Genomic DNA, 27330 nt, shown 5'->3' on the forward strand with positions numbered 1-27330 from the left:
TGGTGCCGGGAACCACACGGCTTTAATCATTTGTATTTATTATTAGGTCACAACATAGTTACATATTTGTTGGTAGTTTTACTTTTTTCGTTCCAAATTTCTAGTCACGCTAACTACTATCGTCTACCTAAAAGTTCCGTTGTGGCATGTAGGTACATGAAAAATCGGTCGTTAGCATTGGTTCCAACGGTTTTTGTGCTCAATTATTGTGGACATTAAATGTAATGACCAGTAAATAATATATATTTTAACTTGTTCTGAACTTGTACACAGTTTTCTCAAGGTCTGAAACTGAAAAGAAATAATTTGGATGTATTAAGAAAAACTTGAAATTTGATTGTCTTAAAAAGGGTAATGTTAGGATTGCAATAATCGTCGAATGTGCATGAAAAGTGCCGTGTGGTTTCCGTCACCAATAAAAAAAAAGGACCACTAAAGCCAAACAGCTGAACGTGGCCTATCAGTCTTTTCAAGACTGTTGGCTCTGTCTACCCTGCAAGGGATATAGACGTGACCATATGTGTGTATGTATGTAGTGCCTATAAGTTATGCCTATAAGTTCAGCTATTTGGCTCAATGATATAATTGAGATTCAAATAGCGACAGGTTGCTAACCCATCGCCCAAAAAAGAATCCCAAGTTTGTAAGCCTATCCCTTAGTCGCCTTTTACGACATCCATGGGAAAGAGTGGTCCTATTCTTTTTTGTATTGGTGCCGGGAACAACACATTATAGGCTTTTATTTAACTAATATTAGCGACCCGCCCCGGCTTCGCACGGGTGCAAAATTATAAATGTTATTAAACTTAAAAACCTTCCTCTTGAATCACTCTACCTGTTACAAAAAACCGCATCTAAATCCGTTGCGTAGTTTTAAAGATTTAAACATACAGACAAACAGACTAAAATAGCGACTTTGTTTTATACTATGTAGTGATACATTCCGTTTCAGGCATGGTGACATAACGTCTCTGGAAGTGGACGCCATAACCAACACGACAGATGAAACTCTCACTGAATGCAACGTGGTCAGCGACCGCATCATGATGGGCGCTGGGCCTGATCTCAAAGAGGAAATCATCACGAGGGGTTATGGTGAGAATGTTACGTTTATTCATTTATTTACATACTAGCTGTTGCCCACGACTTCGTTCGCGTAAATTTCGAATTTTTCCGCGTAAACTTATTTGCAGGCAAACTCATGCTTTGAGTTCATTCAAATGACGATTACTCTTTTTTTATTGAATCGATTTTGATGAAACAAACTTTAAATGTTTTTCTGGGTTAAAACAAAACAATTGGTGAAAGTTTTAAGTAAATCGGTCCAGTACTTTCGGAGATAATAGTGATCACACATACAGACAGACAGACAAGAAATTCAAAAAAATTATTTTTGCTGTCTATTATTCATTCTAAGTGTCCCTCTATCCATTTCAGTCAAAAATACTATATGTACAGACAAAATATTTTTACTGTTTTATTATATTATGTATAGATATTCATTTACATATATACATATACATACATACATATAATCACGTTTATATCCCTTGTGGGGTAAACAGAGCCAACAGTCCCAAAAAGACTGATAGGCCACGTTCAGCTGTTTGGCTTAATGATAGAATTGAGATTCAAATAGTGACAGGTTGCTAGCCTGTCGCCTAAAATAAGAATTCCAGGTTTATAAGCATATCCCTTAGTCGCCTTTAACGACATCCATGGGAAAGTGATGGAGTGGTCCTATTCTTTTTCTAATGGTGCCGGAAACCCTACGGCACATTTATTTACAACTACCTTTTGTGTCGTTAAGGTAAAATTTCGAAAGTGTTACGACATTCATGGGAAATATATGGAGTTGTTCTGTTCAATAGTTACGGAAACCTTACGGCACATTTCAAATTTAACATTTCTGAATACTAGTATCTACCTTATATTTCATCAAGGTTCCTTTTAATAATATTGACGTGTAAAATAACAGACTTATAAACTTCGTACCTAAGTATTGACTTTTCCGTGAAGAATATACAATGCAAAGTATTAGTTTTATTTCAACAAAGAACATATTGATTGTGTCAAGGACACAATTATTATATAAATAGTAATTTTCAAAGGAATGAATGAAACCCGAAATAGTCGTACTAAAGACATCATGGTTGAATTTATCATTCATTGATTGTATTACAAATTGTATGAATACCAACCTTCATAATTATATTTGTCGAACAAACACGCGGCTGAATGTATTTAAAGTGATCTATTTTTGACTTTCTATTGTAAAAGTATTGTTCGTTACACCCAAAAGAAATAGTGGTGTTGTTATGTTTGATCTTATGACGCATTCACACATACCTTCTAGTTTTCCGCCGGGTTACAGACCGCCTTCATATATGTATACTAGCTGTGCCCGCAACTTCGTCCGCGTGGAATAGTTATTTTGGGCCATCATTAAAGGCCTCAAGGATGAAGAATTTTCCCCGTTTTTTTTTCACATTTTCCATTATTTCTTCGCTCCTTGTAGTTGCAGCGTGATGTTATATAGCATAAAGCCTTTCCCGATAAATGGTCTGTTAAACGCTTATATACTGGGTTTCGGGTTTCTTACAAAACCTACGAGTATTTCAGGCGCCAGTCCTTCACATATGCATACTTCCAACGCTCCATCCACATTCATAACTCCCTTCATGCAAGGTCGGCGGTTTCGGGTTTCGAATCGATAGTTGACATGGAAAATAGTCGAATTAAATAGTTGATCTGCAATTTGCTTAAACCTTACAGAATGCCGGACGGGCGAGGTAGTGGTGACGCCCGGGTTTGCTCTGAGGTGCCGGCACATCATACACACCGTGAGCCCGAAATACGTAGCCAAATACCACACGGCTGCCGAGACTTCGTTACAAAATTGTTACAAGTACGTATATAAATAATTTATCATACATACATACATATGGTCACGTCTATATCCCTTGCGGGGTAGACAGAGCCAACAGTCTTGAAAAGACTGAATGGCCACGTTCAGCTATTTGGCTTATTGATAGAATTGAGATCATCATCTATATATATGAGACAGATCGAGTTAGCCTCGGAGTAAGTTCGAGACTTCTGTTACGAGCTACTAACTCAACGATACTATATTTTATAATTAATACTTATATAGATAAACATCCAAGACCTGGGCTAATCAGCAAAAGTTCGTTTCCCATCATCATCATCATCACACCCTGACCGGGTGAGAACCCGAGACCTTCGGTGTCACGCCAGAGGCCGTCAAAATCCAATCCAACGCTAGACAAAGACGAGAAGGTTGGAATAGACGCTGAATGTCTTCCACCTTTCTTTCGTACATAAACGTACATATAATGACGTCTATATTCCTTGCCGGGAAGACAGAGTCAACAGTCTCGAAAGACTGAGAGGCCATGTTCAGCTATATGGCTTCATGACGGAATTGAGATTCAAATACTGACAGGTTGCTAGCCCATCGCTTACAAGGGGAATCCCAAATTTATAAGCTAAATTTATTTCCTTGATAAAAACAGCCTGCACATTCAGGCAACTGAATATGTAACCATGATTCAAGCTGAGCTTAATAAGGTCATACAACATTCGCACCGCGAAGTTCTTTGTTTTTCCTGTTTATGACGCGATAAAGAACAAACTTTCTGAAATATACTGGCTCAATACTTTTATTTCTGTGCCGTGTGGTTGCCGGCACCAATAGAAAAAAGAATAGGACCACTCCATTTCTTTCCCCATGGATGTCGTAAAAGGCGACTAAGGGATAGGCTTATATACTTGGGATTCCTCTTTAAGGCGATGGGCTAGCAACCTGTCACTATTTGAATCTCAATTCTATCATTGAGCCAAGCGGCTGAGCGTGGCATTTCCCTAGTCTTTTGATGACTGTTGGCTCTGTCTATCCTACAAGGGTATATACCAGCATAGACGTGATTATTTTTATTTTAATTTTAAGATTTGAAGGAAATTTCGGGTTCACTTTGTTTGTTACTTAACTACCTACTTATCATGAACTTGTTATATCAGAGTTCTATGAATGTTATTTTTTTGATTTCAGGAATGTCCTATACAAAGCGGGTGAGCTGGGCGCGCGGTCCCTCGCTCTGTGCATCATCAACTCTCCGCGAAGAAACTTCCCCCCAGATGTCGCCGCTCATATAGCTCTTAGTAAGTTTTTTTTTTTGATAATATTAAAGAAATAAGTTAAAGTATGTGCCGTGTGGTTCCCGGCACCAATACAGAAAAGAATAGGACCACTCCATCACTTTCCCATGGTTGTCGTAAAAGGCGACTAAGGGATATGCTTACAAACTTGGGATTCTTTTTTTAGGCGATGGGCTAGCAACCTGTCACTGTTTGAATCTCAATTCTATCATTGAGCCAAATAGCTGAACGTGGCCATTCAGTCTTTTCAAGACCGTTGACTCTGTCTACCCCGCAAGGGATATAGACGTGACCATATGTATGTATGTATGTTAAAGTATGTAGATATATATGTAGCAAACTGTCACTATTTGAATCTGCCCTGTGTGTGGATGTTTTCCAAAAAAGTGCCCCCAATTTTATAAGTACGGTACTTATTGCATCGTAAATACTCTCTTCACATGTTCTTTTGTTCATATTTGATTTCATTGTTTGTATGAATGAATGTACAAAAGTTTATTAGCATCGTACAATGTTATATATAAAATTCTCGTGTCATAATGTTCGTTCCCGTACTCCTTCGAAACGGTTTGACCGATTTTCACAAATTTTTGAGAGCATCTGAGAATCGGCCAACATCAATCCCTTAGTGATAAGGGGTTGATGTTGAACCCTAAACATTTTTTTGTAACTAGAAATAATTTAAAAAATATTTATATGGCGAATCAATTCCATCATAAAGCCAAACAGCTGAACGTGGCCTATCAGTCGTTTCAAGACTGTTGGCTCTGTTTACCCCGCAAGGGATATAGACGTGATTATATGTATGTATGTATGGCGAAACAATGTTCGCCGGGACAGCTAGTATTAATACATAATTGTAATATATTTATTGGTCAGAAATTAGCACAGAAGTAATATAATCCAGGAACGATCCGGCGCTACCTGGAGCAGAACGCGCAGCCGCGGCTGGTGATCGCGAGCGGCGCGTGCGCGGCCGGCGCGGCGCTGCTGGCCGCGCTCGCGCCGCTCTACTTCCCGCGCGCGCCGCACGAGGCGGATGCGGCGAGATGGCGGCTCGCGCCCGACCCCGCGCCGGATCGAAGGATCAGGATTATTCACAATCCGCACTCGCAGAACTCCGATAGCGGTGAGTGTAAGGGAAATTAGTAAATAAAGAGAAGTGACATATTTATGAACACGACCACATTAAGCCAAACAGCTGAACGTGACCTATTAGTTTTTTCAAGATTGTTGGCTGTTGTCTACCCTGCACAGGATATAGACGTGACATATAATCACGTCTAAGTATGCATGTGTAAGAACACGCGGTCAGCCATGATCTTAGATATTTGCTGCATTTTTGGTTGCGCTTGCGCCGCTCTAGACAGACGCGGCAACATGGCGCATGGTGACAGGTCACGAGCCCATCACCTAAACGCAGAATTACAAGCTGTAAGAAGTACACTAGAAAAAAAAATCTGTAAGATTAAAAAATAAATCATGCCTGTTCTTATATTTTCCGTGGGGTAAAAATGCTTGTAGCAAAGCAAATTTATAAACATTGTAAGTCCAATGACCCCCACACACGAGTGCCAATACCAAAGGTAGTTAAACTAAAACAATAAAATTGTGAAACATCTTACAACTTATGCTTTTTTTTGTTTTTTTTTCTTTTTTTTTTTTTTTTGGCGGTAGCTATCAAAAAGTAAACATATATTCAAAAGTGCTCCATTAGTTTAATTCATAAATAATATAATTTCAATTTATTAATACAATTTTTCTACTTCATGTTATAATTTACCTTGATTATTATCTTGCCAGACTATTTTTCAAAGGCATTTATCACTCTTTGGACACATAATTATTATCACTATGGACTCTCTTTCCACTCTGTGCAAGGACATGAGCGAACTGAAGAACATGTTTGCTTCTAAGATGTCTTCTTTTGAAGAGGCTCTTGGAAGTCAGAGCTCTCAGGATGAAACAGCTGTTCTTGCTAGTGAGTACCACTCCTTTAAGGACTTCATTTGGAAGGCTGTATCCAGGCTAAGCCAGCAGTTAGAGTTGGTATTTTCTGTGCTTGATGGCTTCGAGATGAGATCGCGTGCAAATATTCTTCTGTTGCATGGCCTCAATGAGAACAGGGATGAAGATATTAGTGCGGACCTCCAAAGGATTTGTTGTGAGAAGCTTAAAGTCAATGTATCTCCCAATTCATTTGATGCATGTTGGCGTATGGGCAAGATCCCCAAGTCAGATAAGCCTCGACCAGTTTTTATCCGCTGTGCGAATTCGTCTACTCGGTTGGCAATATGGACGGCGAAGAAGCTTTTAAAGGGTAGCGGTTTGACTATATCTGAGTTTCTTACGGCAACACGACATGCAGTATTCGTCGAAGCGCGTAAGGCATTGGGAGTACATGGCTGTTGGACGAGTGATGGGAAGATCGTTGTTGTAACCGCCAAGAATACAAGAAGGAGAATCACTACGTTGTCGGAGCTGCATGACATTACTGAAGAGCTTGCTGCAGCGAAGTGTAATGAGCCTGTGCGTCGTATACAACCCTCGTCTAATGCCGTTCCGCCCAGTAATAAGCCTCGTCCACATAGTGCTCGCCTACAAGCGAAAACAACTAGAAAATAACTGGGTGCGCTGAATAATTACTTGTTTTTTTTTTTTTTCTGTTCACTTTGTAAGGTAGACTGTACTATTGTAATTTATATGCCACCAACATTATTTATCTTTGTCTTCAATATGTTTTTAATTGTACCTACATCTGGTTATGTTCACATTCACAGTACAGTAAGGAGATGACATGTGCTATAATTGACAGTGACTGACAATGACATTTACTGTCACTCTGGCAGTTGACATTTGTTTTTTTTTTATTGTCTCTTTTTAAATATGTCTGGCAAGTTGATGATGGAATCTTTGGTATTTGATTTGGTTTTGTATACTGTATATTAATTTTTGTATATTATTTTTGTTAAATAGTTTATTTTATTTATTTATTGTTACGCTCAATGTCTAATGCTTTTGGCGACAGTTCTGATGATGAATATTTTTCTCTTTCACCTTCGTCGGACAGTCATCAGATCAGTGTTAATGATTCTGAACCATGTTTAGGTGATAACTTGAACATTACCTTTTCTTCTTTTCCAAAGGACTTTAATGTTATACATATAAATGCCCAAAGCTTACCTGAGCATTACCATGATTTATTGTCAAACTTTTCTAATTCTTCCATTCACGCTATTCTCATTTCGGAAACCTTTCTAAAACCTTCCCTTCCTTCTACAATGTACCCTCTTCCTGGTTTCAAACTTATCAGAAATGATAGGACTTACGAAATCGTCACTAATGGTGTTTCAAGAATGGTGAGGTGTGGTGGAGTAGCTATTTACTTACGAGACGATATACCATGCCAAATTTTATCTCAATCTCCATCTGTTCACGAAAATCCTGAACATCTTTTCCTAGAAATTACTCTTTCTCATATTAAAATTCTTCTAGGTGTTTACTATAGCCCATCTCTTCATATAAGTTACTTTGATTCTTTTGAGCTTCTTTTGGCGGATTTCCGTACTCGTTTTGAACATATTATTATAATGGGGGATTTTAATACCTGTCTTGTTAAAAATGATTCTAGATCAAGATCTCTCCTTTCTCTTCTTCATTCCTTAGATTTACATTGCCTTCCTCTTAATGCTACTCATTTTCCACACAATGGTCCTCCATCTCTTCTTGATCTAATAATCACTTCTTCCCCGGATCTTGTGTCAGCGCATGGGCAAATTAATGCAGTGTGTTTCTCGGCTCATGATCTTATTTATGCGTCTTTCAAATTGCGTTCTCCTAAGCGTAGACACAAATTTATATTCCGTCGTAATTTCACGGCAATTGATGAACAGTCATTTTTAACTGATTTTAATAATGCGGACTGGAACGCTGTTTTGATTGCTCCAGATGTTAATTTGAAAGTCTCTAAATTCTATGAAATTTTGTTATTGCTCTTTGATAAGCATGCTCCTATTCATCCTGTTCGTATTAAATATAACCCAGCTCCTTGGCTCACACCCGAAATCAGAAAATGCATGGCCAGAAGAGACAGAGCCAAGTTAAGATTGCGCCAATGCCCGTCTGTGGAAAGTCATTCTGCTTATTTATGTCTTCGCAATCATTGTAATAAAAAGTGTAGGGAGGCTAAGCGAAATTACATTCACTCAAATGTAGAAAACTGTCCACCTGGTAAACTATGGAAGTTTTTGAAGGGTCTGGGTTTCGGTAAGCGTGGGCCTGACGAGAGTTTTGTTATGGACGTCAATGATTTGAATAGGCACTTTTGTTCTTCACCTCGGAATTTTCCATCAGTCCTTAAACAGGCTACGCTTGCTGGTCTAGCTGCTAATCCTGCCTATGATTACCCCTCTTTTTGTATAAACGAAATTACCGCTGACGACGTAATAAAATTAATAAAGTCCATAAAGTCTAGGGCGGTTGGAGAAGACGCTATATCTCTTGATATGATTAAACCAATTGCAGAATTTATTGCCCCTTTTATTACAGATATTATAAACTGTTCTATCTCAACGGGTGTCTACCCGACTGCTTGGAAACTCGCTCTAATAATTCCTCTTCCTAAAAAAAAACCTCCTTCTTATCCATCTCACTTACGTCCTATTTCTATTCTCTCTGTACTTTCGAAAATCTTAGAATATCATATCCATCAACAGTTAAGTGCACACTTATCACGTTACAATATGTTAAGTTCCTTTCAATCGGGTTTTAAATGTGGCCATAGTACTACGACAGCTCTGGTGAAGATAACGGACGACATACGTTTAAATATTGATAATAAACAGCTTACCGTACTCGTCCTTTTAGATTTTACAAGCGCTTTTAATACAGTTGATTTTGATGTCTTGATTGAAATACTACGTTCTTTAAATTTTTCCTCTAATTCCCTTTGTTGGTTTTCATCTTATCTAACTGGACGTCGACAACGTGTAAAACTGAATGATGGCTTTTCGGACTGGTGTGATCTAGTGGCTGGTGTTCCGCAGGGTGGCATTCTTTCTCCGGTTCTGTTCTCGATTTTCATTGATGGTATTACTGCGTCTCTTTCCTCTAATTTTCATCTTTATGCCGATGACTTGCAGATCTATGCGTCTGCCAGTTTGGATAATATTCACGATGCTTTTAGTACCATAAATTTGGATTTGGAAAGGATTGCAGATTGGTCAAGCCGTTTTGGTCTTTTGGTTAACGCTGCCAAGTCTCAGGCTATTGTTATAGGTAGCCCACATTATATTTCAAGATTTGCAAATATGATGGTTCCTAGTTTGGTTCTGGATAACAATATTATTCCTTTATCTTCCAAAGTGACTAATCTGGGTGTCATCATGGACCAAACTCTATCGTGGAGTCCCTATATAAATGAAATCAGCCGTAAGATGTATGTGTCGTTACATTCACTTCGCCGAATGCAAAAATTTTTACCCACCGCCACTAAAATTTTACTTGTACAATCACTTCTCTTTCCTCTTCTTGATTATTCCGATGTTGCTTGTCTAAATGTTACTGAAGAGTTGCTTGACAAACTGGAGCGTTTACAGAACCAGGGCATTCGCTTTGTTTTCGGTCTTCGCAAATTTGATCATGTTTCTGAGTTTCGTCGCCAATTGAATTGGCTCCCAATTCGCCTTAGACGTAATGTTCACACACTATCTTTGTTGTTTAATATCCTTTTTAATCCTTCATTTCCTCACTATCTTCATAAAAATTTCTCGTTCCGTGAGACGGATAGTCGCATGCGATCTCATAATAATCTTAAATTACTTATTCCTTCTTATTCTTCTCGGACTTATGGCTTGTCTTTTAGTGTTCGTTCCGCTCAGCTTTGGAATAACCTCCCACAAGATACGAGATCTGCTCTTAACCTTAGTTCTTTTAAATCACTTATCAAAAGACTGTATGCTGATGCATCTAACAATTGAGTGTACTCATAAATATGTAAGTTTATTTATATATATATTATTTATGTATGTTTATTTTTAATTATGTAGAAATGTACTGTTTATTATATAGCATCCTCATTGCTTTTTATGTGCGCTGCCTTTTAAATTTTGGATTTTCCTTTATATTTTGGTTGACTGGAAGAAATCCCATCAGGGATAAGTCCGCCATTGTGCATATTCTTCTAAATCCAATAACTGTTTTGTAATTTGTTATATTTATTTTTATGTGCAATAAAGAGTTTACAAACAAACAAACAAACAACTTCCCGATGACGTGAATCTATTCGTCATAACGTTGTGTATTTTCTACGTGGATAACGTGTTTTGTGTAATCTCCCATTGATAACAAAACGCACACGTGTTACAATCAAATATGTACCTCTATTGTTAATTTTAATTTTACGTAGGTATAACGGAGGTAAAAAAAATGTGTTATAACTACCTAGTTTTTGTACTATCAATACAATTTGTATATATTTTAAAAAGATAGAAATTAGGAAAGCGGAAACGATTGGTCTTTTTTATGCGAGAAAACGAGTTAAAAAAATTGAACGTGTAAAAATTTATGGAAATAGAAAAGGCAAGTGGAAGACCAAGATTCAAATATTTGCATCAAATTAAAGATGAAATTAACTAGGATATGAAATAATAATAGAAAAAAAGTAACGAATAGAGGACACCTTAACTGCACCGATAAGAACTAGCTCTTAAAATACTTATATTACTCGTACATATGTAAGGTTTACAAAGATTTACTTACGTAGCAAAAATTTTATTTAAAACTGAACACCCCATATGGAACAGTGGAAATAAAGGCAATCTACACATTAATGTAGCCGAAGATTATGATTATACGATAAGTTTCGCGGATTGGAGCATATATACAACCTCCGACACAACATCGTCTGTCGAGAGATTCCCCAGGCATGAGACAAACGTGGCGCAATAATTTTTTTATTTTTTTTTGGACTAATTACGCAGATTGACTTAACCTCGAAGTAAGTTCGAAACTTGTTTTACGAGATACTAACTCAACGATACTATATTTTATAATAAATACTTATATAGATCAACATCCAAGACCCAGCCTAGACCAATCAGAGAAAGTTCGTTTCTCATCATGCCCTGGCCGAGATTCGAACCCGGGAGTTCCGGTGTCACAGACAAGCGCACTACCGCTGCGCCACAGAGGCCGACATCAAAAACTTTCATTTGTGGCGGTCGAGCCAGAATCATCGCGCCCGCTATAAGCCTATTGCAAAGAAATGTACATAAAATATGCTTATTTCCTGGAGGGGTAGGCAGAGGCACCTTTCTTCTTGCCACGAATCTTGCAACGAGTACATATTTCTTTTCGTCCTAATTCATCACCCATTTCATGCAAGCTCGTCGGTTTCGGGTACTCTTAACCTTTTACCAGAACTTCCCCGAGTTTGATCAAGGTGCTTTCGTCTTTTCAAGTTCAAATAATTAATTAAACTTATATAATAATAAATAACATACATACATACATAAAATCACGCCTCTTTCCGGGAGGGCTAGGCAGAGACTACCCTTTCCATTTGTCACGATCTCTGCATAGGTACTTCCTTCGCTTCATCCACATTCATAACTCTAATAATAAGTACCTAAAGCAATAAGTTTTATCAGTAAACTGCAAAGAATTGCAACTTTATTAAAGTAATAATTTAGGACAATTAATTACTTATAAGCAATACTTATATTCCACATGATTGTTGTGAAGATAGGGAGGTATCTTTTTTTTTTAATATTTTTTAAATGAGTGCAATGGTGTAATGTTAACTTCTATTTATTTGTTGTCATTTATTTGGTTTCCTTTTATAATAGGACCACTCCATATCTTTCCCATGGATGTCGTAAAAGGCGCTTGAGGGAGAGGCTTAAAAATTTGGGATATCTCTTGTAAGCGATTCCATCATAAAGTCATACAGCTGAACGTTGTCTTTAAGTCTTTTCAAGACTGTTGTCTACTCCGCATGGGATAAAGACGTGACTTTATGTATGTATTATGGTTAATATAGTAATACTGCCGTGTGGTTCCCGGCACCAATACAAAAAAGAATAGGACCACTCCATTTCTTTCCCATGGATGTCGTAAGAGGCGACTAAGGGATAGACTTACATACTTGTGATTCTTTTTTAGGCGATGGGCTAGCAACCTGTCACAATTTGGATCTCAATTCCATCATTAAGCCGAGCAGCTGAATGTGGCCATTCAGTATTTTCGGGACTATTGGCTCTGCCTACCCCGTAAGGGATATAGACGTGACTTTATGTATGTATGTATAGAGATAGGTTTCCAATCTAAATAAGATTGCAGCGCAAAGTCAGAACGGATCACTAGTTCTAATCTAACGAGATAGACGGCCTCTGTGGCTCAGCGGTAGTACGCTTGTCTGTGACACCGGAGGTCCCGGGTTCGAATCCCGGTCAAGGCATGATGAGAAAAGAACTTTTTCTGATTGTCCTGGGTCTTGGATGTTTATCTATATAAGTATTTATTATAAAATATAGTATCGTTGAGTTAGTATCTCGTAACACAAGTTTCGAACTTACTTCGAGGCTAACTCAATCAGTGTAATTTGTCCCGTAAAAAAAGAAAAAAAGAAAAAAAAGAAAAAAAGAACGAACAACGCACTTGCTAATGGCTCATTTAAAAACGCGCAAACTGTTATCGATAAACCGATAAATACAGGTTATCTCATATTGACGCATTAGTTATATCGATTCGTCACTCCAAACTAGTGCTGTGAGGTGTTTAGATCAAATATTGTGGTGAAATTGTTGAAAAATAAAATTGTTAGTATATATACGAGTATTGGATTGAAATTCGCACGTTTAACGCGTGATTCTTTAAAAATAAACTCATCGTTTTATCAAAAACTATTGCACACATTAAGTAATCTAATTTCTTTTTTAAGTGCCGATTGTGCTACGCTTTTTAAAAAATAAGGCTTAACCACTATCGCTTCACAGTTTTGCCAGAATTTTATTCCTTTTTATATATATATTTTACCAGAATATTGTGGATATATATATATATACCTATCATTCATATAATTGAAGTGTTCTGACTGTGTCAAAATGGATGTGACAACTAGGAGTGCATCGGTGGACGTAGAATTGCAACCGAGGCCGCATGGTATGTATGTTTGTAAGAATATTTTCATAGTAGAAACTAGAATAGAATAGATTTATTTTCAAAATTGGATACAAGGTATCACTTATTGACGTCACATCACTTAAATCTAATTATAACTACTACTGCTTCCAAAGCGCATGTGTAGAAGAAGCGGCGGAACAAACTACACTGCAGCATTTTCATCGGACGTCAATTTACAAAGATAGATCTCTTAAATCTAAATCGATCGTAACAGAAATTTTAAGAAACTTTATTAAATCATACTGTTGAATATGATAGTGTCGATAATGACCTACTACAATTATTGCTTGCATTGTTTGTTTTGTGCACTGTTATTGCAATTAATATGTACGTATGTTGTTGCATTTCACATTTTCGCACGCAGTTCTACGATTTCGACTTTATTTGGACTCGATTTTGACTATCAAATCAAATTAAAATTTCGGACGAAGAAAATTAATATAAATCTATTTAGTAAATAATTAAATGGAGTTCCTTATAAATTCGACATTTTATTCCATTACTCATCAAGTTATATAGATTTAACAGTTACGAAAACATAGAGGCCGCCCGCGACTTCGTCCGCATGGAAACCCTATCAATCCCGCGGGAACTCCGGGATAAAAAGTAGCCTATATGTTATTATGGGTCTTCTACTGATTACGATGAAATTTGGTATGTATGGTATGTACATACCAAATTTCATGCGTGAAAGAGTAACAAACATCCATGACATGACACTGATAAACTTTCGCATTTATATAATACTAGTAGGATGAAGTAGGATACTATGAAAGGTTATCTAGACTTTTAAATGTATTTTTTCATAGTGAGAATATTTTTCTATTAAAATCGCCCCATAAAATTCATATGTTAACACTTTCTTTACATGCTTCTTTTGGTTATATTTCGTTTGTTTGTTTGTAATATCTTTATTGCACAGATATTTACACATTTACAAGAAATTATATATATATAGAGTAAGGCAAAAATTGTATATATCACTAAAAATATGTAGATAGCATTGTAACAAAAAATTCCACCGACATGTAATACAAAAAGTCTCTTGTTGAAATTCACCCATACATAGAGTTAGCATAATGACTTTTCGTGTCATTCCCGTGTTCATAACCCTTGGTTATATGACGTGAGGACGGAAGCCGGATCTTAACATTTGGCTTGAGCTTGGCACAGGAACCTCGTAGACTGTTTGTTTGTTTGTAATATCTTTATTGCACAGAAATTTACACAGTACAAGAAATAGTACATAGTTATAAAATAAATAGATCATTTGCAATGGCGGACTTATCCTGTGAAGGGAAAAAGATCCCTTCACAGGATAAGTCCGCCATTTATTGTTCTTTATTAGTAGATCTAGTTCTTTATTGTTTGCCGGTTGACTGAACTTTTTCAGTCAACCGGATTATACAATAACTAGATTGTAGAAGGTACAAATTAAAATTCGGAATTACAAATAAATACATAAATTTTATTTAAATTTGTAATTCCTTTTTAAACATTTAATCATGGTGATTTCAATCAAATCAATTCATAATAAAAATGTATTCTCTCGTCCACATTCTATCGCATATTTCTAATTCTAAGGTTATTCGAAATTTACGTTATTAACTCAACTGCACTGCAGTGTAGTTTGTTACCGCTAATTTTATTGACATACATTTGATTATATAAATAGCATTTTTTTCGATTCCACAAATATTTTAATTAGTTTTTACAAATAATAGTTAAAATGAACTCAAATTAAAACTACATACAAACGAAAGAAAAAAAAATTAAGACGAACTTATTATTATTAATTATTATTTTCTTTTAATGGGTTATACAGGTTCTATTATATGCAATTATTAAAATGATAGTATTGTTTGAATGGAGAAAAGAGAAACAACTGGAGCATTCATGAAACCGCAAACAGTAAGTGATTATAGAAAATGTCACTAGATGGCGCTACCAAGAGAAAACTTTATTTAAACCTCGACTAGAAATTAGGTCATAATTTTCGCGTGATTTTTCTTTTAGTTTTAGAGCATGTTTGTGTCAATTCAACTTTTTTCGAGTAAACTAAGTTGTTTAGCTTCAATATTGAAGTTAGAAATTCGGACTCAATTTTATTTTAAAAGCGATAAACAGCAATACTTAATAGATTTATTTTCTTAAACATTTTATTTTATAAATATTATATATTAAAAATACTTAAAAGAAAATTACGTTCCGATCTCACATCTGTAAAAGTACCCTAGCTCCGACAGTATTCCCTCTATGTAAGTATAGCCAAATATATATTGTATTACATACTATGACCCAGAAAATCATCATAATATATTTTAATTCTAAAGATACCAATGTGCATGTTCGACACAAAATCTAATTAAAATTAAAAAATAATAATAAACAGATGCCATCCATCACTTATCTCGACAATACTGGTTTCAGTACCCTCTCTAGCACGGCCGGGACTAACTGTGCCTCGAAATAACAAGATAACATTATTATTCATGTAAATCGTGCCTCGTTACGATCAAAATATTCTAATAATTTTTGTCATATGTCACAAAGATGCAAAAGAAAAAAACAATAAAGCCAAGCAATAAATTAATAAAATAAATAAAAACTCACTGAATTTGTATATTTCTAGATATTTGTTTTTATTCGACTGATATTCCCATTATAGTGGATGTAATAAAAAGATACCCACTAGTTATACTATTCTATCTAAAAAAAAAATTTAAATTGTAAGATTGTTGTCAAAAGATATTCGTAAATAATAAGACAAAACACAATAGAAGTGAAAATATGCAGATATATTCAAGAAAAACGACGAAATATGATCTCAACACAACACAGGATTTCAATGACCGTGGATACTAAGCACGCGATGAGTTCACAAACACAAATAACGATAATTAAACTAACGATTGCTCTCTAAAATGTTCAGAAAAACCTCCTTGCTTGCTGAATCTTTGCAGTGAATATACCGAGTTCGAAATTCAAACGTGTTTGAACTGTTTATGTGACTTTCGCGGCATTTCTCCCAACTGTCAAAGTGTCTTCTGTCTATGGTTTTATTGGGACACGTTCGGAAACTGTCAAGTGTTGTGAAATGTTGAACGAGGCCTTTGAATATGATTGTAAGTTTGAATATATTATTTATTCGGAACATGATATCGTCGCGAATATCAGTCGACTGTCTGTCATGCAAGCTTTTGTTCAGAACACAATACGCGCTTCACGAATGTTTCTTCTTAATAAATTTTTCACAAAATACTTACACCTAGTTCTATATTGACTTATATTATGTTTACTCGTCCCTAATGATATTTTGTAAAAGAATTAATGATTTCGCATGACAAATTCTTTTGTAAACACAGTTACCTTTTTTTTGATTAATGACTACCTTTTGCGTGGCGTTTCGCTCCCGTGGAAATTTCGAGAAATAAAGGAGCTTATGTTATTCCTAAAGGTCTATTCTTTCCGTGTCCGATACGAACCGAATCGGTTCAGTAGTTTTGTGAGTTTATTCGTTACAAACATACAAAAAACATCTTTTCCCTTCATTACAAGTGAGAACGGGCCCTGAGATTTGTAAAATATAGCTTAGAGTGCAATGAAATATCTTATTGATTAATAATAGCATCCGATAGTTAAATCGCGAACTGACTAACTGCGGAATTAGTTTTTATGTAATGATGCGGAAAAATTGAATAAAAAAGGCTTATTGTCTTTACCGTGTATCCAAAGGTCCTATCAATCATATGATCAATAAGTACCTATCTTAATAATTACTACTTACCGCTTCCAAAGCGCATGTCTAGTAGAAGCGCTTGAACAAACTACACTGCAGCATTTTGACCGAACGTCTATTAACTAATAGAGATCTCTTAATTCAAAATCATAGACGAATGCACATTGTCTACATTTAAAACAAAAGTTAATATCAAATTAATGATTTAAAATAATCATTTATGTATATATTGTACAAATTATGTCAATACAATGTCAATAAAGATAATAAGACAACGTCAAAAAAGGCGTGTTAACGCAATACTCCGCATTGCAGATTTTACCGACCTGCCAAAACATCTGATACTTTAAGATATAAATAAATTTATACAAGAATTAAAATATGTTTATCGGCGTAATTAAAAGTGTGTTATCATGACATGATTATCAAATTTTTTCGTACAAACAACAGATTTTCGTTTTATCATTTAGGTTGACACATACAAATAAAGAATTGGTGCATTTTTTGTTTAGAGTTTTTAGAACAGATCGCATACATACATACCAGGGGTGTTACGAATATTAGCATCCGCATCCGCAAATGCGGAATATTCGCATTAATTCAGACATCTGCATCCGTATTCACATCTGCATCAATCAATGCGGAGTTTTTACGGATGCAGATTTACTCACATCAACGTCATCAACAAGTAACGACATGTAAAGAAAGTGGGCGGAGCTAGAGAGGCACGTGCTCGCGTTTGTTTTGGTAATTGCTTGCTTGCTAACTTCATTCGGTAACTGACGGTAACAAGATCCTACAGGTCTTGTTTGTTGTGTTTTTTCTTATTGTCAAAAAAATGACCCTGTCGTCACAGATTACCCTATGTCGCCGGCAGAAAAAACAAAGAGAATGAGAATGGGAGATTCTCTGAATTCCGAACCAGGAACGTCCAGTACGGGTAAGAAGACTTGCTTAAAAAGCGATCTTGCTATGATGCTAGATTCATCGAGCGAAGATGAAGGTGAAGGAGAACCGGGCAACAGTAGCCCCGATGCTCTTCTCCGCAAAGAATTAGTTATGTATCGTAGCAAAAAAAGACTGGATTTAGATGAAAATCCACTTAATTGGTGGAAAGTTAACCATTGTGAATTTAAAATTCTCTCCAAATTAGCATGCAGATATTTATCACCTCCACCAGCCAGTGTTCCCAGCGAACAGCTATTTAGTGGAGCTGGGTTAATATATAATCCACTAAGAAACAGGTTGGAAGCTGAGAAGGCTGCAATATTGCTATTCATTAAATATAATTCACCAATTTTTAAGTTTAATTATTAAACAAAGATTTTTTTTTATGAAACTTGAAGCTTAAAATTGTTTTGTGTCTTAAATAAAACTAAAAACTTCTGTAATTTTGTTCTAGAAATATTTTTAAATAAATTAAAAGTTAAGTATTAATTGATTTTCAGTTATTTATGCATTTAAAATTCAAATAATTATCTTTTTAAATTAAAATCCCAAAATCCGCATCCGCATCCGCATCCGCGGATGTGAACTTCTAATAATCCGCATCCGCATCTGCATCCGCGGATGTCTAAATTTTTGCATCCGTAACAACCCTAATACATACATACATATGATCACGTCTTTATCCCTTACGGGTAGACAGAGCCAACAGTCTTGAAAAGACTGATAGGCCACGTTCAGCTGTTTGGATTAATGATAGAATTGAGATTCAAATAGTGACGGGTTGCTAGCCCATCGCCTAAAAGAAGAATCCCAAGTTTATAAGCCTATCCCTTAGTCGCCTTTTACGACATCCATGGGAACGAGATGGAGTGGTCCTGTTCTTTTTATTTTTGGTGCCGGGAACCACACGGCACAAGCATCACGGCACATCAGATCGCAGCCTATTTTTATATACAATGATCGTTTTTTGTACTAACTAGCGACCCGCCCCGGCTTCGCACGGGTGCAAAATTATAAATGTTATTACACATAAAAACCTTCCTCTTGAATCACTCTACCTGTTACAAAAAACCGCATCAAAATCCGTTGCGTATATTTAAAGATTTAAGCATACAGACAAACAGACTAAAATAGCGACTTTGTTTTATACTATGTAGTGATGATGTAATTTTTGCCAACAGCGGAAGACGATACGTCTCTTTGTGATGAGGATGCGGCGGTAGAAGCGGCTGCGGCCTTTGCGCGCGCGTGCTCGCCCGACACGCAGCGGTTACTGGCGCCCGCAAGCAGACCGGCGCCTTACATCGACAGGCGGTTGCTGGATGACCACGAGCAGTGAGTGCCAATGGATTTTATTGTTCACTAGAGGCCGCCCGCGACTTCGTCCGCATGGAAACCCTATCAATCCCGCGGGAACTCTGGGATAAAAAGAAGCTTATGTGTTATTCTGGGTCTTCAGCTACCTACATACCAAATTTCATGGTAATCGGTTCAGTAGTTTTTGCGTGAAAGAGTAACAAACATCCATACAAACTTTCGCCTTTATAATAGTAGTAGGATTACTTTCAGCTTTTGCGGGCTGCGCTCTCGAGGGATTTCCTTGTTCAATTGATACCTAATGTTACCTGATGGCCTCTGTGGCGCAGCGGTAGTACGCTTGTCTGTGACACCGGAGGTCTCGGGTTCGAATCCCGGCCAGGGCGTGATGAGAAAAGAACTTTTTCTGATTGGCCTTGGTCTTGGATGTTTATTATAAAATGTAGTATCGTTGAGTTAGTATCTCGTAACACCTGTTTCGAACTTACTGCGAGGCTAACTCAATCTGTGTAATTTGTCCCGTATATTTCTCCTCTTAGATTTCACGGGTCTATACACCCCGGATTTTTGAGAGGCTTGCGTGGGGATATAAAAATCAACACGTAGAGGCACTTTGGAGAAGTGGATGTTATGTTGTTCTCCTGCCAAAACCCGTTCCCGGGCATATCAATAGATGATATGTCCATGAACAGGTCTCGGCAGGAGGTGGAGCTATTGCGAAATAAGGAAAAGGATTATGGGTTATGGAGTTGACGTTTGGATGGATTTTAACTGGGCTATTGCTGGAGAAGTTCGGACACCTGCCATAATCATGAATACGTGACTATTATGTGGCAGGTGGTGACTCGCCACTCACTAAATGGGCCCCTCAAACCAGTCACCATGATTAGCAACAAAGTAATTTGTCCCGTATATAATTATTATTTTAATGTTACTCTCAAGGGGCTATTGCCCCTAAAGATTACCTAGATTGGTTCTTGGTTCTGCCATTCCGTCGGACTGTGCTGGGTCAGAATTTACCTATGTGTATGATTGGTCGATTGTATAACAGTAACTTTTGTAAAGGTGTCATGGATAGTCTGTAATATTTTTATTATTGTTTAAGTGATTTCTCATAAATATAAATTAACTAAAGGACGCCCGCGTAAACGAAAAATCGCCATAATTCCTGTGCCGCGAGAATTGAGGAAAATCCTCTCTTAATGCAGTTCTTGTTTTAAAAATAGATGTTTATATAAACTAAAATATAAAAAGCCTGTATAAACATTTGGCGGTCAAAATACTTTTGACAAACAGCTTGAAATCAGCAAATATGTTTAAATTCAAGAATTTGTCAGGTAAATATTCTCTTGACAAGGTAAATATAACGCCGCTAAGTAAAGTATAATGTAAGTGTGCCGTGTGGTTACGGGCACCTAAGAATATGACCACTCCATAACATTTCCATGGATGTCGTAAATGGCAACTAAAGGGCAGGCTTTTAATTTGAGATTCTTGTAGGTGATTAGCTAGCGTCCTGTCACTATTTGAATTTCAGTTCCATCATTGAGACATACACCTAAACGTCTTTATCTATATAAGTATTTATTATAAAATATAGTATCGTTGAGTAAGTATCTCGTAACACAAGTCTCGAACTTACTTCGAGGCTAACGCAATCAGTGTAATTTGTCCCGTATATATTTATTTATTATTTATTAACTAATGGCTATGTCTACCTTTCAGTCGTAAAAAGACTGAAAGGCCACGCTCAGCTGCATGGTTCAAAGTTCAACTGTTTGGCTTAACGATAGAATTGAGTTTCAACTAATGACAGGTTGCTAGCCTATCGCCTAAAAGAAGAATCTTAAGTTTTATAAATTTAAGATTCTTTTTTTAGGCCTTTTACGACATCCATGGGAGAAAAATGGGGTGGTCTTACTCTTTTTATTTTTTTCTTTTGAGAATATAATCTATACTAATATTATAAAGCTGAAGAGTTTGTTTGTTTGTTTGAACGCGATAAACTAAAGAACTACTGGTTCGAATTGTTTTTTTGTTGTTGAATAGACCGTTTATTGAGAAAGGCTTTAGGAGGCTATATTACATCACGCTGCATGGAATATGAAAAAAAACATCCTTGAGGGATTCAATGATGCCCAAAATAACTATTCCACGCGGACGAAGTCGCGGGCACAGCTAATGATTGATACATAACAGTTTACACTGTTAAAAAAACACTTCGCTTTAAATATATCGCATCAGAAACATTAATTTTATTACGTAAATTTTGTAATGGAAGTGCAAACATAAAATGTAGTAATGTATCTATTAACACACGTTCAATAGCTTCCGTGTCCGTAAGTAGAAATAGAATGTTTAGATCCAATTGATTGATTGATTTGATTTGAATTCCGATCCACATTACTGCCGTCGTAATCAAAGAATTTGGCAACGATTATGCAAAAAGCAACAAGTTTTTTTTTTCTACGTTTGTAAAAGATATTATCATCTTCTGCATATCCTATCCTATTCTAATATAAGAATATACACGCAGCAATTTAAATTGCGCCGCAAACTAGCAAACTGTCACTATTTGAATCTCAATTTTATCATTAAACCAAGTAGCTGAACGTGGCCTATCACAAACTGGTCTTGAATATACTTATCAAGATTATCTGAATCTATTACACCAGGGACTAACAATGTTTCTAGGAATAAGATTCCGATAAATCCAATTGAAAATCATATTTATTTAACCTTACTTCGTCTCCGACAAAACAAGAAAATCATTTCCTCCAAAACACGGATATTCCAAGAAGGAATTTTCCTGCTTCCTTCAGATGTATTCATGAATTAGAATAGAATTTTTCATGGAAATACGTCTACCCCGTAAGGGATAACTAGGCATTGTATGTATAATATATACGTAAAACAAAAACAAATACCAATAGCCTAACCTCTTGTTGACAAAACTGAAGACGACCTAAAAATATCTGGCCTTGGCGTAAAACAGGTCAATTGAATTATTTGGATCATAATGTGTTTCAATTGGCTCCTTAGTGAATTGGACATAGATATAACTACGAAGATTTACTCATTTCTGTTTAAAACGCACCGTTATTTAATAATTACATACTTGGTATTCCTCTTGTTAGCTAGGGCTAGCAACCTGTCACTTTTTGAATCTCAATTCCATCATAAAGCCGTAAAGCTGAACGTGGCCTTTCAGTATTTTGACTGTATTTTCAAGACTGTTAGCTCTGTTTACCCCGCAAGAGGTATAAACGTGACTATATGTATGAATGTATAAACAAACTTAGGTATAAAACACTTTACCAACAAATTCGTTCGCGTAGCTAGTAGTAGGTAGTATTAATGTTTCTCATTTTTGCACTTTTATCTAGTTGGCGGGTTGAGAATACTTTCAGTTTTAATTGTGCTGTATAACATTAAATTCTATAAAAATTAAACTAATTGAACGATGCCAAAAATCTATACTAATATTATAAAGCTGAAGAGTTTGTTTGTTTGTTTGAACGCGCTAATCTCAGGAATGACTGGTTCGAATTGAAAAAATATTTTTTGTTGAATAGACCATTTATCGAGGAAGGCTTTAGGCTATCACACTATATCGTACATCACGCTGCAACTATAAGGAGCAAAGAAATTATGGAAAATGTGAAAAAAACGGTTAAAATTATTCACCCTTGATGACTTCAATGATGCCCAAAATAACTATTCCACGCGGACGGAGTCGCGGGCACATCTAGTAGACAATATAAATTTTATTACGTTATAAAGCAATAAGGAATGCGTTTGGTAACTAATGATTCATTAATGCATATTTCCTCATCTCAGTAAATATAAATTAAATATAAACTAAAAGAAACAAACATGTTTGCTTGCGTGGGCAGCGGATTGATCCCGAATATATATAAATACTTCAAAGATACTATATGTATATCTACGGAGATCCTGTTTATAAAACGTGACGGTGTATTTACGTGGTTGATCCACGTTTTTCTCGCGTGCTCATACTTCGAAACATAAATATATGTATATGTAGTCATATAACCACGTCTATATGCCTTGCGGGGTAGACAGAGCGAACATTCTTAAAAAGAAAGACAACTGGCTAATAAACTTGGGATTCTTCTTGTAAGCGATGGGTAAGCAACCTGTCACTATTTAAATCTCAACTACGTGGCCTATCAGTATTTTCGAGACTGTTGGCTCTGTCTTCCCCGCAAGGGATATAGACGTGATCATATGCATGTATGTCGTATTAATTAGTTTTTCCAAACAGTAGTATCTCGACTGGCTCTAAAAACGTGTGTTGAAACAAATTACCTGCAGCATGCGTTGTTATCAATGTTTATGCGACATTTTGTTTTCGTGATGATGTGTTGACATTTCTCGTGTCATATTGACTAACCATATTTCCAAATACACTGACTGATTTACTAACTGACCGTACAGATAAAGAGCGAAGCCTCCGGGCACAATTTTTTTTGTAAACTGTTGTTGTAGTTACTTTATTTGAATTATGAAAATACTTATTTAACATAATCTTCTTCTTCAGCCCTTCTCGGCCTTGAGCCTTTTTTTATCCATCCCCATCTTCAAACTTGACCATGACGTCTGACGATCTGATAAGTTTAGTCACAGTACAGCGGCCAGTTCTAACTATACTAGTACCACATTTAACTTTGGAGACTTTCTGGTAAAAAGTGTATTACGGAAAACTAAACTCTGACGAGCTTTCATGAAAACATTGATGCATATGGATGAAGCATAAGAGTATGCGTGGATCGTGGTTAGTGTAAAGATGTAGTCTCCGTCTACCCTTGTGGAAAAGAGACGTGCCATGTAGCAAACTTTTCTTGTTTAAAAAATACTATGGTAGTACTTAGAACTAAGATATACAAAATAAAATGCAATATAGTATAAATTGATGTGCCGTGTGGTTCCCGGCACCATTAGAAAAAAGAATAGGGCCATTCCATTTCTTTCCCACGGATGTCGTAAAATGCGACTAACGGATAGGCTTATAAACTTGGGATTCTTCTTTTAGGCTTTGGGCTAGCAACCTGTCACTATTTGAATCTCAATTCTATCAATAAGCCAAACAGCTGAGCGTGGCCTATCAGTCTTTTCAAGACTGGTGGCTCTGTCGACTCCGCTAGGGATATAGACGTGATTATATGTATGTATATAAATTGAAATTACCGGTTCTTGTGATAGGCGTTTCCCAAAAATCTTTCCTTAGCGCATACCAACAGCGTTGATAAATATTTCAATCACCTTTCAGTTTTACGTTGGTAAACATATATGCCATTATATTTCGGTTTTTTTTTTACAAAATCCGGGATATACATGTAAATGCTTATGCCGAGGAGGTACCCTTTCGGGAACACCATCCTATGTACTTTTATACTTATATTCTTGTTTAATTTTTTGGTAATTGTGTTCACTTACTTTTTACTTTTATAAATGGCTAAGTTAACATCGGTCATTAAAAAATAGCTACACTTTTATTTTTTCATCAATTTAATATTATAACCAAATACCTTTCAACTGTTAATAAACCCGCTTTTCCTCCGATACTAAGAACTACCTCAGATTTGGAAAGTCTAAAAAACCAGAAATTATTGAGATTTAGAAATACGAATAAAAAATAGTATAGTTCACCTAGGAAACATATCGATCGTTTACTCTCTAGGTTCAATGACGTAGAAACTAGAAAAACACATATAAGACAAAAAATCCAAAAGCTTTCCCTTCTTTCATACATACATACATACATGATGATGATGATATCATTACGTCTATATCCCTTGGGTATACGTCTATGTCCTATATCCCGGAGTAAACAGAGCCAACAGTCTTGAAATGACTGAAAGGCCACGTTCAGCTGTTTGGCTTAATGATAGAATTGAGATTCAAATAGTGACAGGTTGCTAGCCCATCGCCTAAAAGAAGAATCCCAAGTTTATGAGCCAATCCCTTAGTCGCCTTTTACGACATCCGTGGGAAATGGAAATTGAGTAGTGCTATTCTTTTTTCTCTTAGTGCCGGGAACCACACGACACACCCTTCATCCTTCTTTCATTGTAGTTTTTTAATTAAAAGCTCCCAACGGTGAAGTTTAATTATCACTTTGACTTTCCATACAGTACCCCGTTTCTGTGACCTAGTTCTATTTACTGGATAAGTACCTAGGGGGAGAAATTAGACATAGATTTTGTTAATAAGAGAAAGCGGATACCGAGACGGATTAAAATTTGGATACCTAATATTGTAAGTCGTAACAGCCGTGTGGTTCCCGGCACCAATACAAAAAAGAATAGGACCACTCCATCTCTTTCCCATTGATGTCGTATAAGGCGACTAAGGGATAGGCTTACAAACTTGGGATTCTTTTTTGGGCGATGGGCTAGCAACCTGTCACTATTTGAATCTCAATTCTATCATTAAGTCAAATAGCTGAACGTGGCCATTCAGTCTTTTCAAGACTGTTGGCTCTGTCAACCCCGCAAGGGATATAGACGTGACCATATGTAAATCGTAACCGCCGAGCTTGCATGAAGTGTTATGTATGTGGATTAAGCGAAAGTATGCAGGGATCATTGCAAGTGGAATGATGCAGTCTCTGCCTTATCCGGCCGGGATAGTGGCGTGATGTTATGTATGTAAAACTGAAAACTAAAGGCCTTGTTCCTTTGAGGCCATCGTGATTCAGTTTAGAATAAAACCAATCCGTATCTTTCAGGCGGATGTCTAAACAGATGACTAAGAAAACAAAATACTTCCGTGAAGTGATCCCTATGACTTCATTTTGCATCCCTGTGCCTGAGAGAGGAATTTCCGAAATTCTCAATCATTCTATCATCTCAATTCTGTCATTAAGCCAAACAGCTGAAGCTCTGTCGCAAGGGATGTAGACGTGATTTTATGTTTATATGTATGAAACGGAAATTAACCGAATTTTTAATTTAAACGCATCCCAATTTGTTATTTTAGGTCTTCTTTTATTGTTATATATGTATTTTGTTTGCAGTGCACGTATTTTGCAGTATACATGTGCACTATATCGCACCACCAACTTTAAAGTTTTTCCGTTTTGTCAGCTAGTAGACTAATTGAGAATGTCATTAAATCCGCCTTTTGTGCAATAAAGTTTTAAATAAATGAATATAGTGATAAAGCAATTGACAGAACAAGTTGGAACAAACTAACATAATGTGCCCACGTAAAAAGTGGAAGGTAACGACGTACCATATACTAATATTATTAAACTGAAGAGTTTGTTTGTTTGTCTGAACGCGCTAATCTCAGGAACTACTGGTTCGAATTGAATATTTTTTTGTGTTGAACAAACCATTTATCGAGGAAGGCTTTGTGCTATAAAACATCACGCTGCAACTATTAGGAGCGAAGAAATAATGGAAAATGTGAAAATAAACGGGGTAAATTATTTATCCTTGAGGGCTTCAATGATGCCTAAAATAACAATTTCACGCGGACGAAGTCGCGGGCACAGCTAGTATCGGAATAAACTCGCTGAATATGATCCCCTATAACCACACCCTATGGAAGAATAGTGTCGAGTGTCACTCTTAGTAGACAATGCCACAGATTATATAACAGTTGTACACAATACCATGACATGGGTAATGGTAACCTGTCAGCTTCTAGACAGGTTTCAGGAGACGACGGGACAAGAGGATCCTTAGTTAGATTTAAAAACATTTATATTCCTTATCGATGATAGAACTCAATTTTAGGGAAATACATACATACATATAATCACGTCTATATCCCTTGCGGGGTAGACAGAGCCAACAGTCTTGTAAAGACTGATAGGCCACGTTCAGCTGTTTGGCTTTAAGATAGAATTGAGATTCAAATAGTGACAGGTTGCTAGCCCATCGCCTAAAAGAAGAATCCCAAGTTTATAAGCCTACCCCTTAGTCGCCTTT

The 27330-nt window shown here is 36.5% G+C and overlaps 1 protein-coding gene across 2 annotated transcripts in view; it reads left to right on the forward strand.

Moving 5' to 3' along the window:
- Window positions 1-27330, forward strand: part of LOC106130272 (protein GDAP2 homolog) — a 79647-nt gene that overhangs the window by 27935 nt on the left and 24382 nt on the right. For both annotated transcript variants that reach the window (XM_060945716.1, XM_060945715.1), the window contains 5 exons: window positions 953-1095; window positions 2776-2908; window positions 4073-4182; window positions 5087-5308; window positions 19231-19384. In XM_060945716.1, the coding sequence (XP_060801699.1) occupies window positions 953-1095; window positions 2776-2908; window positions 4073-4182; window positions 5087-5308; window positions 19231-19384 (762 nt within the window). The remainder of the gene's footprint in view (window positions 1-952; window positions 1096-2775; window positions 2909-4072; window positions 4183-5086; window positions 5309-19230; window positions 19385-27330) is intronic.

The sequence above is a fragment of the Amyelois transitella genome, chromosome 9, assembly GCF_032362555.1.
Source record: "Amyelois transitella isolate CPQ chromosome 9, ilAmyTran1.1, whole genome shotgun sequence".
NCBI classification, from domain to species: Eukaryota; Metazoa; Arthropoda; class Insecta; order Lepidoptera; family Pyralidae; genus Amyelois; species Amyelois transitella.